Source organism: Schistocerca serialis, chromosome 3, assembly GCF_023864345.2.
Source record: "Schistocerca serialis cubense isolate TAMUIC-IGC-003099 chromosome 3, iqSchSeri2.2, whole genome shotgun sequence".
In the NCBI taxonomy this organism is placed as follows: domain Eukaryota; kingdom Metazoa; phylum Arthropoda; class Insecta; order Orthoptera; family Acrididae; genus Schistocerca; species Schistocerca serialis.
The window spans coordinates 717,610,026-717,626,379 of record NC_064640.1 but is presented as its reverse complement, the minus strand read 5'-3'; the positions used below and the strand labels follow the sequence as shown (position 1 = coordinate 717,626,379).

At 41.0% G+C, this 16,354-nt stretch overlaps 1 protein-coding gene across 1 annotated transcript in view; it reads left to right on the top strand.

Annotated features, from left to right (window-relative positions):
• The window catches only part of LOC126471122 (CLIP-associating protein 2-like), a 231,815-nt gene that overhangs the window by 120,840 nt on the left and 94,621 nt on the right, over positions 1 to 16,354 (top strand). The window contains exon 15 of the mRNA XM_050099204.1: positions 8,627 to 8,773. Within this exon, the coding sequence (XP_049955161.1) occupies positions 8,627 to 8,773 (147 nt within the window). The remainder of the gene's footprint in view (positions 1 to 8,626; positions 8,774 to 16,354) is intronic.

Genomic DNA, 16,354 nt, shown 5'->3' with positions numbered 1-16,354 from the left:
TTAGCCAGGCTAAGGATGATGCAATTCTGTAACATATTGGCATACCTTGAATCCGTCATGCTGACACTTTGAAAACAGCAGCTCACATTTCCTCACAGTAAAAGGGTCCAGTCACAATTAATGTGGCACATCCAAGCCACACCATGACTTTCTCGACATGCAGTTGGATTTCCATGACAGTTCTAGGATTTTTGGTAAACAAAATTTTGGAGTTGTTGGTGTTGACACACCCTTAAAGTGTAAAGTGGACTTGTCACTCCACAACACATTAGACAAACAGTTGTCATCATCCCCCATTCTTTGAAGTGCCCGCACCACAAATGCCCTCCGTGTGACAAAATCGGTGGCTAATAATTCTTGACAATTGGGGATTTTGTACGGATAGCATTGGAGGCTACACCTTTGTACACTCTAATCAATAGTGCGTGGAATGCCAGTGCGACATGCAACTTCATGAGCGCTGACTTCACCATGCAGAGATGAACCTGCTGATACCTCCATTTCTTCCTGAACTACCTGAGCAGAAGTAGCAATTGGAGTCTGATCATTCACTACCGGACCGATCATCTAAATAGCGTTTGGCTATGAACTTTGTGATCATTTTCTTCACAGCGACACTTGTCAGACGACCTTTAACTGTTTGAACACCCTTCTTATGCTGATAGGATCGTAAAGATGCAGTAGCGGATTCTCCATTCTGATAGCAAAGTTTTGCAGATAGTGTTATTCCTGATAAAACCAACATGCCGTGATTGCTGGTGCATCTGGCTTTCTCTCTCACTACAGCTCATTTTATACATGATTGTCATGCGATGTTACTGATGTATTGCTGTCCAGCGCCATCTTTTGGCCAGTTGCTGCACTAGTGTTTTGTTTCAGTAAAACCGCATATCATTTCAGTTTGCCCTCTCTCTAACTACATTATTTCATGAATAGTGCAATTTCAAAAGTAAGTGGGCTTCTTTATCACTCTGTACAATATCCAGTGATATACAATGAAGTGCTAAAGAAACTGGTATAGGCATACTCATTCAAATACAGAGATAGATAAACAGGCAGAATACGACACTGACTATATAAGACAACAAATGTCTGGCACAGTTGCTAGATTGGTTACTGCTGCTACAATGGCAGGTTATCAAGATTTAAGTGAGTTATTTAGTTACTTTCATATTATAGTTGGCACACGAGTGATGGGACACATCATCTCAGAGGTGGTTATGAAGTGGGGATTTTCCTGTACAACCATTTCACTAGTGTACCATTAATAGCTGGAATCCAGTAAAACATCAAATCTGCAACATCGCTGTGACCAGAAAAAGATCCCACAAGAACGGGACCAATGATTACTGAAGACAATCATTCAAAGTGACAGAAGTGCAACCCTTCTGCAAATTGCTTCAGGTTTCAATACTGGGCCATCAACAAGTGTCAGCATGCAAACTATTCAATAAGACATCATCGGAACCGAAGGCCCACTTGTGTACCCTTGATGACTGCATGACACAAAGGCTTACGCCTCACATGGGCCCATCAACACCGACATTGGACTGTTGATGATTGGAAACATGTTGCCTGGTTTGACAAGTCTCGTTTCAGGTTGTATCGAACTGATGGGACATGTGCAGGTTTGGAGACATAATCATGAATCCATGGTCCCTGCATGTCAGCAAGGGGACTGTTCAAGCTGGTGGAGGCTCTGTAATGATGTGGGGCATGTGCAGTTGGAGTGATATGGGGCCCTGATATGTCTAGATATGACTCTGACAGGTGACATGTACGTAAGCATCTTGTCTGCATCCATTCATGTCCATTGTGCATTCCGTTTGATGTAGGCAATTCTAGCAGGACAGTGCAATACCCAACACGTCCAGAACTGCTACAGAGTGGCTCCAGGATCATTCTTCTGAGTTGTAACACTTGTGCTGGCCAACAAACTCCGCAGACATGAACATTATTGAGCATATCTGGGATGCGTTGCAACGTGCTGTTCTCCACACCTTCGTACTCTTAATAGAATTATTGACAGCTCTGCAGGGTTCATGGTGTCAGTTCCCTCCAGCACTACTTCAGACATTAGTTGAGTCCATGGCACGTAATCTTGCAGCAATTCTGCGTGCTCATGGAGGCAGTACCTGGTATTAGGCAGGTATACCAGTTTCTTTGGCTCTCCAGTGTGTAACACTATAATAATCCTTGCACACCATAAGGTCCTTTAAAAAAATAAAAAAAACTTATCTCTGGTAAAGTTTGTAAACAGTGAGTGAGTAAAGCTGAAATGCAAACCCCTTGAGGAAAGTAGACAACAAATATGCACAGGATTATCAAGACTTTTCGGGATAGTTCTTAGTGTTCTAAAGTGTGAGCCACCTTTCAATTTTCACCTCACTTAGTTATATAAGGTCTTTTGAGATCTCAGAGGCTTACTACATTCTCTTCATTCTTTAGTATTTACTGGTGTACCTTTGTGACCCTTAAGTTTTACAGTGTTTATTGTAGTTGAACATACAATGGTAGCTGTATGTTTCCAGTACTGTGCATTCTGATATTGTATTTTTCCTTGTTGGAGTCTCATTGTTGTGGTAAAAGGTCTGACTGTAAATTTCTTTTGTTCCAAAATCATCACCGAGGTTGCAGAGTGGTCAAGGCATTGTACTCCGTTTAGGAGGAGTGGGCTTCAAATCTCTTGTCTTGTTGGTTAGAAATAAGATAATAAGATTTTCAGTGGCTTTCCTAAATCATGCAAGTGAAAACCGTGATGGTACCTTTGAAGACACCATAGCCAATTTCATGACATACTCTTTCCCATGCATAGCTCAAGGGCAGTCTCCAGCAGTTTCATCACCTATGGGCTTAACCCATATCTTCCATCTTTCTCCCTTTCAAAATGTACCTAATGTGACTGCTGCTTTATTTCTGTTGTGCATAACTGAAAATCTGTACACTCATGAATTATTGTTCTGTGAGCATATGTTTTTAGTGCTTCATTCATTTTCTTATATCATCATTATTTTGTGTTGTTTTAGCTCTCTCAAGTGGGTTTTTTTTGTTTTTGTTGGGGAGGGGGAGTACAACAGATACTTAATTTCAAGACAGTGACTTTAATTAGTGAATAGTTTTCCTTTAACTAATATAACAGGTATTGTATTGTTGAAACACACAACAGTACGGCCAAAATGAACCATAGTTAATTCTTCTTCCGCATACAAGTGAACAACAGTTGAGAACATAAATACAAACATAGAAACAATCCAAGTACTGATATAATCACTTGCAAATGATAAGTAAGAACACAGTGGGAGAGCAAGTGTCTGCTGCTCCATGCATATAAAGAGGAGGGCTCCAGTAGATGGCGTGACACGCCGTGTCATATGCACAAGTCATATGGCCACTGCAGCGGCCTCTGGTGGCTGGTCCACGCAGATGCTGTTCTGTTGGCGGAATATTCAAAGTGTAGTGCACCAGCAGCTGGTGCTGCATTGTGTATCCAAATATCATGTACGTGGTTATAGCAGGTATCATATCATTTACGAGGTGAAGGCTCACTGTGTCCACAATATTCAATTATCTACAAGTCCTCATTGCTGTGCCAAATGATAAGTGCCTAAGGGAACTCAGCCAGTCTTTACTGAGTGTTGATTTGGTGAATCTGGGTGTTCCAGACTGGGACTGGGACTAAAACTATAAGCTGTAGACGTCATAAGGAGCCATGATGTGTCATGATAGTAAAATGTCATTTCTCACAGAATGTGAGTTTAACTACTGAGATCATCGAACTCTGTTTTAAAATATTTTTATATGTTTAAAATATATTTTAAAATAAGTTACTCAACATGTGCTACATGTTAATGTCATGGGTGACTCTTGAGGCAAAACAAATCTCCATTAGGTAGCAGCCTCTGGGGTACCGCGGTACCTCATATACATATATATTAGACTTAGTCAGATATTCAGGGCTTTACCGGAGGTGACGTAGTCTTTTGTTGCTGTAAGTAAAGCCATTAATCCGTAATCCTATGTATTGTTACAAATGTCTACATTTCAGGTACCCATGTTGCCATGTAACATCATTCAGCTGCTAGCTAATATGGCAAATCTGCACACAAAGCTGGGATAGACTGTACATTCACTCAGTTTTTGTTTTAATGATAGAGGCCACATTCAGTATGGAATATTGGAACTTTACTTGGTGAAATTGATTGATGAAATCCTCTTAGGATATCAACCGAGTGAGAGAGTTGCCTTGTAGCAGTGCTTCAATGTGTTTCCTACTTCATCTACATGATTACTCTGCAATTCACATTTAAGTGCTTGGCAGAGGGTTCATCGAACCACAATCATACTATCTCTATACCATTCCAGTCCCGAACAGCGCGCGGGAAAAACAAACTCCTAAACCTTTCTGTTCGAGCTCTGATTTCTCTTATTTTATTTTGATGATCATTCCTACCTATGTAGGTTGGTCTCAACAAAATATTTTTGCATTCGGAAGAGAAAGTTGGTGACTGAAATTTCGCAAATAGATCTCGCCGCAACGAAAAACGTCTTTGCTTTAATGACTTCCATCCCAACTCGCGTATCATATCTGCCACACTCTCTCCCATATTATGTGATAATACAAAACGAGCTGCCCTTTTGTCTCAGTGGGCTGTTACCTTAACATGCACATGCACACTCACACTACTTGGGTTATATACCTGTGAAAGGCTCAGGTGCAGAATATGTTCCATACACCCATCCAGTATATTTTATCCCAGGCCTATCATGAGCATAACTTACCCCATCAGAGACAGGGCAACTGCTCAAAGCAGTTATGCCATTTACGCAAATGAACCAAGGCAGTAGGGCCACTTGCTTAATAGCATCTTGGTCCACCTGTAAAACACAACATAGCAGCAATTCCTCATGGCATGAATGTGAGAAGTCATCAGTAGGTTTCCAGAGGTGTGGGGCACCAAATAACACATGCAATATCCATAATTACAGGCTGGCTATTTGGAAGTGTAGTGCTGATTCCTGATAACATCACAGATGTGTTCCGTCGGATTTGGATCAAGCAATTTAGTGGCCACGACATCTACATGGGAGCCCTATTGTGCTCCTCAAACCACTGTATCATGTTTCTGGCATTGTGACATGGACCATTATCCTGCTGATGCCAGCACCATCTACATCTACATCTACATTTATACTCTGCAAGCCACCCAACGGTGTGTGGCAAAGGGCACTTTACGTGGCACTGTCATTACCTACCTTTCCTGTTCCAGTCGCGTATGGTTCGCGGGAAGAACGACTGCCGGAAAGCCTCTGTGCGTGCTCGAATCTATCTAATTTTACATTCGTGATCTCCTCGGGAGGTATAAGTAAGGGGAAGCAATATATTCGATACCTCATCCAGAAACGCACCCTCTCGAAACCTGGACAGCAAGCTACACCGCGATGCAGAGCGCCTCTCTTGCAGAGTCTGCCACTGGAGTTTGCTAAACATCTCCATAATGCTATCACGATTGCCAAATAACCCTGTGACGAACCGCACCGCTCTTCTTTGGATCTTCTCTATCTCCTCTGTCAATCCGACTTGATACGGATCCCACACTGATGAGCAATAGTCGAGTATAGGTCGAACGAGTGTTTTGTAAGCCACCTGCTTTGTTGATGGACTGCATTTTCTAAGGTCTCTCCCAATGATTCTCAACCTGGCACCCCCCTTACCAACAATTAATTTTATATGATCATTCCACTTCAAATCGTTCCGTACGCATACTCCCAGATATTTTACAGAAGTAACTGCTACTGGTGTTTGTTTCGCTATCATATAATCATACAATAAAGGACCCTTCTTTCTATGTATTCGCAATACATTACATTTGTCTATGTTAAGGGTCAGTTGCCACTCCCTGCACCAAGTGCCTATCGGCTACAGATCTTCCTGCATTTCGCTGCAATTTTCTAATGCTGCAACTTCTCTGTATACTACAGCATCATCCGTGAAAAGCTGCATGGAACTTCCGACACCATCAGGGGATCCATCAAGCATGGAGAGATGCAAGTGTTCATGTAGTCCAGTGTTCATAGTCCCTTCGATTACTACCACAGGTCCCATAGAAGCCCAGGTGAATGTCCCCCATATCACTGTACTGCCCCATGGGCCTGGGTCCTGAACACAGTGCATCTGTTGATCAGCTATTGGACAGGATGATGATGTATGTGGACTCTCAATATAGTCGTTGTGGAACAAGAAACATGATTAAGGCAGTCAGGTGACGTGCTTCCATTGATCCTCAGTCCTATCTCAATGATTTTGTGTCCAATGTAATTATTGTTGACGATGTTGTTGGGGCAACATGGGAAGGAGTAGGGGTTTTCTGCTGTGAAGTTCCATGTTCAGAAGTGTGTGTTGAACAGTGTGTTCCAAAACAGTTGTACCAGCACCAGTATTATTGTCTGCAATCAGATCTTCCACAGAACACGAACTATTCTGCCTTACAGACTGGCCAAGCCTCCGACCTCCACATTTTGTGATGAGGTATGCCCATCCAGTCCTAATACTTTGTTGTCTTCTCATAGGTTCTCCATCCTCCAACCAGTTTCCAGTGATGGTCATAACAGTAGCACACAAACCGCTAATCAGCTTCACTGTTTTTGAGATGCTTGGTCCCAGTTCCATGCCATAACATTCAGCCCTTTGTCAAAGTTGCCTATGCCAGTGGATTTCCCCATTTACAACCTGTTTTATCACTAGAATGATACACCAGTCTTCTCTGCTTTATTTCTGGACTGCATCACATGCCTGCAGAGTCTTTTATGACGGACTGACAACCCATCAGCTGCCCACTTGAATGGATGACACTGCAAAATTGTGGCCAGCATGATATTGAGCAAAACACATTTGGCTTCATGGCTGCTTCATATCCTGCACCATCTGTGTCACTCCACTCAGCCCACTACCAGCTTGTCTGAATTATGTGGGTGGGAAGTGTCCCTAGAGTGCTAAATGGAACTCGTTAAACTTCGGTTACATGATAAATCAGGCTAATCTAAAAGCCGTAAATTCAACTAAATATCTAGATATTACAATTACAAACAACTTAAATTGGAAGGAACACACAGAAAATGTTGTGGGGAAGGCTAACTAAAGACTGCGTTTTATTGGCAGGACACTTAGAAAATGTAACAGACCTACTAAGGAAACTGCCTACACTACACTTGTCCGTCCTCTTTTAGAATACTGCTGCACGGTGTGGGATCCTTACCAGATAGGACTGATGGAGTACACATTTTGTATTATCACAAAATATGGGAGAGAGTGTCACAGAAATGATACAGGATTTGGCCTGGAAATCATTAAAAGAAAGGCGTTTTTCTTTGCGACGGAATCTTCTCACGAAATTCCAATCACCAACTTTCTCCTCCGAATGCGAAAATATTTTGTTGACACCGACCTACATAAGGAGGCACGATCACCACGATAAAATAAGGGAAATCAGAACTTGTATGAAAGATTCTTTCTGCACGCTATATGAGATTGGAATAATAGAGAATTGTGAAGGTGGTTCGATGAACCCTCTGCCAGGCACTTAAATGTGATTTGCAGAGTATCCATGTAGATGTATATGTAGATGAACATAATATTTGATCACAAAAAAGTTCAGGTCTCAATATCAGATAACACATTCCTCATAACCACGTCAACTCTGTCTCTTGGGTTTCCCTCCCAAACCCTCCTCAGTCTCTCTCCAACACTTGAATTTAGTCAGAGTCTTCTATCTCATAATCTGCTCCCACTTATTTCTCTCTGTCATTTCCATCTTTCTCTGTTCTAGGCTCTCACCCATTACCCCTTAACCAACTTCTCCTATTTCATCATGTGTACCATATGGACTTCCCCTTTCTGCTTCAGGGTGAATTCGCTGGTGGCACATTCCTATCTTGTTCCATTGCTGCCATTCTTTCCTAGCTGTTACCTGCCCCGTTTTTCAAACCTCTTGTCCTTTTTGTTCCACTTCGTGTGAACGTCTCACCTGAGTCAGGCCACAGCACCAGGACTGACTCTCTCTGTCTGTGTGTGTGTGTGGGGGGGGGGGCATTGGCAATTACATATATTCTATATATAGTATGTTTTGCAAATCTTTATTGCTGAGCATTATAGGCACAGATATTTGTTTTGTTCACACAGCAAAGACGCAACTATCAACTATAGTGTAAGGAGAGATATGCTGTGGAAAGAAATTACTGAAAATCTTTGAGACATCACAGCACAAATCAAATACATTTAAGTTGCTAAAACCAACGTGTTACATACAAATAAATGCCCTAACCAAACAGTATACACAGTCTGATGAAGCTACATTTTTTAAGTATTTGATTGTTCTCTCTGATGATTAACTTGCATGTATATCACTGGCAGTGATTCACTAAATGTGATACTTGCAGATGGTAACCAGGAAACATTCCATTTATCTCGAAAAGCTTTAAGTTTCAAGATACATGTACTCTAGGAAATGTCACTATTGAAAGAATGTCTTTTTGACGTAGTCACTGTTAAGTATCAGTCAGCATGGCATTCAAAACAATGTCTCTCATCCGTAACGTATTAAATGTTACAAATTTATCTTGGTTTATGCAGATGGATCACCACGTCGAGGTTCAGCTCCTGGCCCATCAGCACTCCGGTCTAATAGTGCTATTGATCTGCAGGCAGCCCAACGTGCCAAGGCAAGAGCACAGTATGCTGCTTTAGCTCGACATAAAGTAGGATCTGGGGCGTCTCTTCGTAAGTATAGTTTCTGGTTTTATTTTAGTGTATACATTGTTTGTATAGATTTAGTTAAATTATTTGAGCTATGTGCGCATTCTCTCTCTCTCTCTCTCTCTCTCTCTCACTCACTCACTCACTCACTCACTCACACACACACACACACACACACACACACACACACACACACACACACACACACACACATTCCTCCTCCTTTTTACCATCCTAGTCCTACTGTATTTAGGATTAAAATTTTCATCTCACCATTCAGATTTTGGGTTTCCTAGATCACTAAATTTGAAAAGAATGCTGCCAAATTCATTCTCATTCCTTCAGTGGTCCCTTCATGTGTTCGATCTCTGATGCCCTCGTCATCGACAGGTTATATAATCTGAATATTCCTCCCCTCCTCTTTTGTTGTCCTTCATTTACTCTTCCTCCACCGCTCTTCTCTCTCATTGATGCTTTGTAAAATTACTAAGTACCTTATATTCACTTCATCGATAAATTCACATAAATGGTACTGTCACGCTCCTGTTGCGGTAACTTATATTCACTGCATCGATAAATTCACATAAATGGTACTGTCACACTCCTGTTGCGGTAGACAAGATGATAGAAAGAAAAAAGATGCACCCTGATGTCGTCAAGTGGACTTAGTTGTGTGGTCAAATGAATGAAATCAGTATCAGCAGTATGTTTTCCACTGTAATCCCACAAGTAACTGAGAAGGGCTGTATACATTGATGCAAAAGATTTTTTGTGAATCACACGACAGGCAATTGTAAATGGCTTTGTCTCCAAAATTTGTGGTGATTCACACAAGAACAGGAGGGAAATACCATGTGTAGTCAGCCCAGTCCAACAAATGTTGTGGTCATCAAAATCTTTTAAGCACAAATTGAATGATCATGCCTGTAGTAAGCATACAGATAATCCATCTCTTTGATCTTATTATAATTAATTTTCTTCTCTGCTGTAATACTGTCTATATGAAGTTTTCTTTTTGTTTATGCTGTGAAACCAAATTTAACAATGCCATTCAGATGTGAAAGTGTTTCATTATTTGCCTTAGAGCAATATGTATCATATTAGAAAGTCCCCACCAGGGTCTAATAACAAAGTTACAAAATTACTGCAAAAGCAGAGGTTAAAGATACTGCTTCAGTTGTAAGGTTCTGTTTCCTTCCAGGCTCTGCACTCGCTGGTGGTACACTGCATCCTGTACTCATCAATCATGACACTCAAGGTCACAATACTAAGTTATCACACCTGATGATGGGCATTTAAGAGTCCAAAATAGGTCGTGCTTTAAGAATTGAAAAATAATAAAAAACAAATAAAAAAAGTTACAACTGAATAGTGATATCTTCAACCTCTACTGCAATGCCCAGTTACAGCTGAAGCTCTGCATACAAACAAATTTTAAATGAAGCCAAAATTAGCATGGAAGAGCTACACAAGATGTGTAGATGTTTTGCAAAATACTATCTGCTAAATTGCAAGGGAAAAAAGTGGGGATGTTTTGGTTTACTTATTGTCATGTAATAAACTCATCCTTCAACTCATTTGCTGATTGCAATGGTATGGTAATGAAGGTGATAATGAGTTTGACAAAAGACAAAGTCTGTATTCTAAAGTCGCTTCATTGAAGAAGATTGCACAACTGTTGCACTTTCCCATTATTACAAAAATGATAGATACAGAGGTAGATGATTGCAATATCAGTATCTCTTGAGAGAGGAAACTCCAGTGATTTACTCGATTGATTAAATACTAAATCAGTTGTGCAAAAAAAGAAAGAGACTAATTTTCAAGCAGCAGTTTATTGTAGGTTTGTGTACTGTCAAATATCCTATGTGGATGGAAAAAAGGTTCCAGTTTTTGATGCAATTTTTTAAGAGATGTAAAGTATTATAGATCTCTTACATCATTTTGTTACAAAATTATGGAACATGTGTTGTGTAAACATGTGCTGATTCTTTTAGAGATTGAGCAACTCTTCAGTGAGAATCAACACTTGATTCCATAAACATTAGTGGTGTAAAATTCATCTCAGACATCTCATTCGCAGGATCCAGAATGCTGTAGGTGCCATGTGTCTTGACTTAATGAAATCTTTGATGCAGTCCTTTCATACTAGCCATTAAATAAAAGATATCTTCATAGAATTTTGTACAGGGTACATTATTCGACAGAAAACTTGTTCACAGTGAGAACTCGTTGTATACACTATGTGATCAAAAGTATCCGGACACCTGGCTGAAAATGACTTAAAAGTTTGTGATGCCCTCCATCGGTAATGCTGGAATTCGTATTGATGTCGGTGGTCAGTGAGGCGTGGCACGAAGTCGGCATTCCAAGACAACGCAAAAGAGTTCTATAGAATTCAGGTCAGGACTCTGTGCAGGCGAGTCCATCACAGGGCTGTCATTGTCATGTAACCACTCCGACACAGGCCGTACATTATGAACAGGTGCTCGATCATGTTGAAAGATGCATTCGCCATCCCCAAATTGCTCTTCAACTGTGGGAAGCAAGAAGGTGCTTAAAACATCAATGTAGGCCTGTGCAGTGATATTGCCTTGCAAAACAAGGAGTGCAGGCCTCCTCCATGAAAAACACGACCACACCATTACACCACCACCTTCGAATTTTACTCTTGGCATGACACACATTGGCAGATGACCTTCGCTGGGCATTCGCCATACCCACATTCTGCCATTGGATCGCTACATTGTGTACTGTGATTCATCACTCCATGCAACGTTTTTCCACTCTTCAATCGTCCAATGTTTATGCTCCTTACACCAAGCGAGGCATCGTTTGGCATTTACCGTTGTGATGTGTGGCTTATAAACAGCTGCTCGAGTATGAAATCCAAGTTGTCTCACCTCCTGCCTGTCATAGTGCTTGCAGTGACTCCTGATGCAGTTTGGAATTCCTGTGTGATGGTGTGGACAGATGTATGCCTATTAAACATTACGTCCTTCTTCAACTATCGGCGGTCTCTTGTCAGTCAACAGATGAGGTCAGCCTGTACGTTTTTATGCTGTACATGTCCCTTCACATTTCCACTTCACTATCACATTGGAAACAGTGGTCCTACAGATGTTTAGGAGTGTGGAAATCTCACGTATAGACCTATGACAAAAGTGACATCCAATCACCTGACCACGTTCGAAGTCCGTGGGTTCCGCGGAGCGCGCCAGTCTCCTCTCTCCCGGTCTAATGACTACTGAGGTCACTGATATGGAGTACCTGGCAGTAGGTGGCAGAACAATGAACCTGAAATTAGAAACTTATGTTTTTGGGGGTGTCTGGATACTTTTGATCGCATAGTGTATTATTCAATTGTGAAGATATTACCAGAGCAACACTGGAATCAGTCAAACTGTTAAACATCTTGGGGTGTTCATTCAGAGTGATCTATGGTAAAAAGATCAAATAAATATACAAAGGCAACCTGGTAAGTATGGCTGTCAATAAAATACTGGATTAGTTAAAATAAATTTTGTGTCGTTGGGGATGAAATGATGATGATAAAGACAACACAACACCCAGTACCTGAGCGGAGAAAATCTCCGACCCAGCCAGGAACCAATCCCGGGCCATTAGGTATGACATTCTGTCACGCTGACAACTCAGCTACCAGGGGCAGACATAGGGCAGGTGCTACCATTTGAGTTGGCACAACTAATGTGTTACGACATTTGCGATATTGGGCCATAAGTTATCATGAAGCAGCAGCACCCTTTGGCACACTATTCACAACAGTGGTTTTCAACTGACATGCTGTCCCATACAGCTCTTCATTTTCCGATTGGTCTGTTTGGTGTTTGTCCTTTGGCCAGCCAAGATAAGAATAACAGCACATTGCTCCTGTTTGGACGCATTTGGTAGTAATGTCACCATAGTTGAAGTTTCTGCATTTACTGTATGCACGTCAGAAAAATACGAATGCCGCACTGATCCTTGCCTACATGTCGTGGCTTATCTACCACATTGGAGGCACACTACATTTCATATGCAGTAACACCCTCAAACGGAAACTTTGTGATCGCTCCTTATAGGTTGTGACTGTGAGACATTTCTGTTACGAACATAGTCAGTCCCATTTTTTAATTAATTTGGTTGGTCCTGTGTCTGATCCCTATTAAGATTTTTCTCAAAAACTGTGTATTTAGTTCTAATCAGACAGTACCGCTATCTCCTCTGTCATTCTTGCTATGGAATTCAAAATTTATTACAAAAGTGTAAATTTCAAGTGTCAGCCTTAGATTTTCGTTTAGAGCACCTATTATTATTATTCTCAGAAGCAATTTAGTTTTGTGAAGTAGATAGAAACCAAAAAACCACTCAACTTAAAATTTTTTAACTTTGCCAGAGTTTAATGATTTTGGGGTGTAAATTCCTGTAATTTTTAATTTTTGTTATTTACAGTGCAGCAGTTGATTTCCATGCATTAGGTACAATGTCAGTACTGGTGGCATTGGTTCATATTACATACTTAGAGTGAATAATCATTTGAGCAGTGCATCCATCTCGTTTGCCCAGAAATTTCAACTTTCCTATGCCTCGTATTACAGTATCGGTGGGCTTACCATCATGATAGATGACGGTAATATCTAGTTCCATTGGGGCAACAAACAGCCATTGTATTACTTGGTGGCTTCCACAGACTTTCATTTAATACTATTAATTACTTCAGGATTTTTGGGACAAGTTGTGACATTTTATCCTTACACAACTTGTGGACATACGTAAATAAAAGTATAACAACTTGCTTACTGATTTTGAGATTTTAACCTACTGTTTTGCAATGTGGCTGCTCACTACTCAGCTTCGCATACTGCCATTTTGCATCATCAGTTAGCAGTAGCTCCTTTTCTGGTGCAGTGTATGAGGTGATACCCAAAAATCTGAGAATTTCATTGTGAAAATCAGAAAACTATACTTACATCCTAATGTCCTCCATCACCTTCAGAATAGTCATCTTGGGGTATGTATGCAATGATCCTGTTATTGTCCCCTTTTTTTGGAAGCACTCTTGGAAATCCGCAGAGTGAAATGTGTTCAGGAGCCATTGCGATTGCACCTGGATGTCTTAATTCAAGTCAAAACATCACCTTTTCAATGTAATTTTCATATTCAGGGGCAGATAGAAGTCACACAGGGGTAAGTCTGGCGAGCAGGGAGGGTGGCAAACCATGACCAGGGATTCCTTCACAACAGGCGAGGTGTGCATGGGTGCATTGTAATGGTTCACCATCCAGACTTTCTTTTTCCACAAGTCTGGCTGTTTGTGCAGAACATTGGCCCTCAGCCACCTCAAAACCTCACAGTTAAATGGCCTGTTGACAGTCTGATCAGTGGCACAAACTCCTTATGCACAGTTCTCAAATGTCGATACTTATAGGATGATCAACATTGACTTCATGTTGCTGTGAACTTGTCGAGCTTTTTTCAGCCTTGGAGGGGATGGCGTTTTCCATTGTGTTCATTGCTGCTTTGTTTCAGGTTCATAACTGTAGACAAAAAATCCATCACCTGTTATGACTCTGGATAAGAATTTTGTATACTCTCTTTTTTTTTTTTTTTGCAGCTCAGTGCATGTCTGAATCCTGACATTTCATTGGTTGATTCTGAGAAGACGAGAGACAAACTTCACTGCAATTCAGCTTGCATTAGCTCATCAGCTAGAATTCATTCACATTTACTGTACGACAGCCCAAGTCCGTTATAAACATTGTGAATTGTCTGCTTTCGGTCTTCGTGAATCACGTCATGCACTTTCATGATTATTTCCAGTAGTGTGCATGTTGACGGTCAACCAGAATGTTTGTCATCTTCCATAAATTCTGTGTTCCTTGAAGTGCTTGAACCAAACAGATGTTCTTGCTTGACTCAGTGCAGTCTCACCCAATGCCTCTGTCAGCATGCATTGGGTTTCAGCTGCAGATGTCTTGCACTTGAAACAGAATTTGGTGCAAATCTGTTGCTTCTTTACATTATTCATTTGACAATTCGCAGAAGCACTGAAACATGTCCTGACATGCACCACTACAATGCACAACTGCATCTGTCAAAGATGATGCAACTTTCTTTCCACAGTAATTAAGACATGTACCAGAAGGTGAAAATACTGCTTCAGTTGTAAAGATCTTTTATTATAACACAACTGGTTTTGGGCTCTTATAAGCCCATCTTCAGGTGTTGTAACTTGTTGGTGCGCCCCCCCTCCCCCCCCCCCCCCCCTCCCCCGAGTGCCACTATGGACATTTACTAGGCATGGTGTGCTACATATGAACCAGTTTGCCTCCTCTTTCCCATCTGCTACTCCCTGTTCTACGCTGATAGGTAGCACACTGCGCCTACTACACGTCCATCACGGTGCTTGGGGGCCCCAGCACCAAGTTATGACATCTGAAGATGGGCTTATACGAGCCCGAAACCGGTTGTGTGATAATGAAAGAACTTTACAACTGAAGCGGCATTTTCAACCTCTGGTATAATGCTCAGTTGCGGATGTTCATCCAACATAATTGTTTGTGAGACATGTACCTCGGGACAGCCAGCATCAGAATGCCATACTGGTTTGACTAGTACAGTGAAATTGTCGGATATTTTGTATAGCATCTCGCACAGAAACAAATGCTTTGTTCCATCCAGTTCCAATGGCATCTGTCATATTCTGCACAATTCAAACCCATTGTCTTCTGCGAATAGGATGTTTAACAAATAGCTTAAGATGTTCCCGCAATGTAAACATCCAGGTCAGCAGCTCTGATCAGTAGATACCTGCTATCTGACATAAGGGTGACAGGTAACCTCTTGTCATTGATACCCCTTAATAAGTTCTAAGTGCTTTACAATGTGAACTGGATTGACCAGATGCAGTTACAGAATATCCTTATGAGTGTTTACCATTGCTGATATTAACATACCATATTACCACCCTAATTCGTTGAAAATACCTGTAAGCTGTAAAGTTATTCGTTAACAGTCATCAAAATTGCTCTCTGCAACCCTCTGTCAGCTCTGTTTTTGTACTTTGTTACATGTTGTCTTAACTGTTTCATTCCCTGCTGTATAGTTACTTCATTTTTTACTGTGGAGATTACTGTTCAATTAAAACCAGTTAAAGTTTCTATGACTGTCATTATTTGCTCCTTCAAAAGTCTGAGCAGCTGTTTTTGTTCCCCTTATAGCACATCTGCCTTCTCCTTAAAGTAAGTGGCATCGTCTTCATCTAACGTACCAAACAAGATTTTACATGACTTTGCCCACAAAGTTCAAGATTCTTCATTTCTTGAGATGTGATTCATGTTGTGCTAATTGTTTAATTAAACCTTGTGTTCTTTCAGTCTTTCCCACATGCCATTGTTCAGTACTGTCAATCTTTCTTTACAGAATTCATCTGCTTGCCTTGCAAGAACTACAGTTTGCTCAGATTACTCTTTCGGCTCTAGCAGAGTGAAGTAACTTACTATTCTCCAAGTTACACTATAAATTTGTACTTTGCTCATGTTGTCATAGTACAGTCTGGGTGCCAACTGAACTTTTATTTCCATTCATTTTGTTGTCCAATTTGCT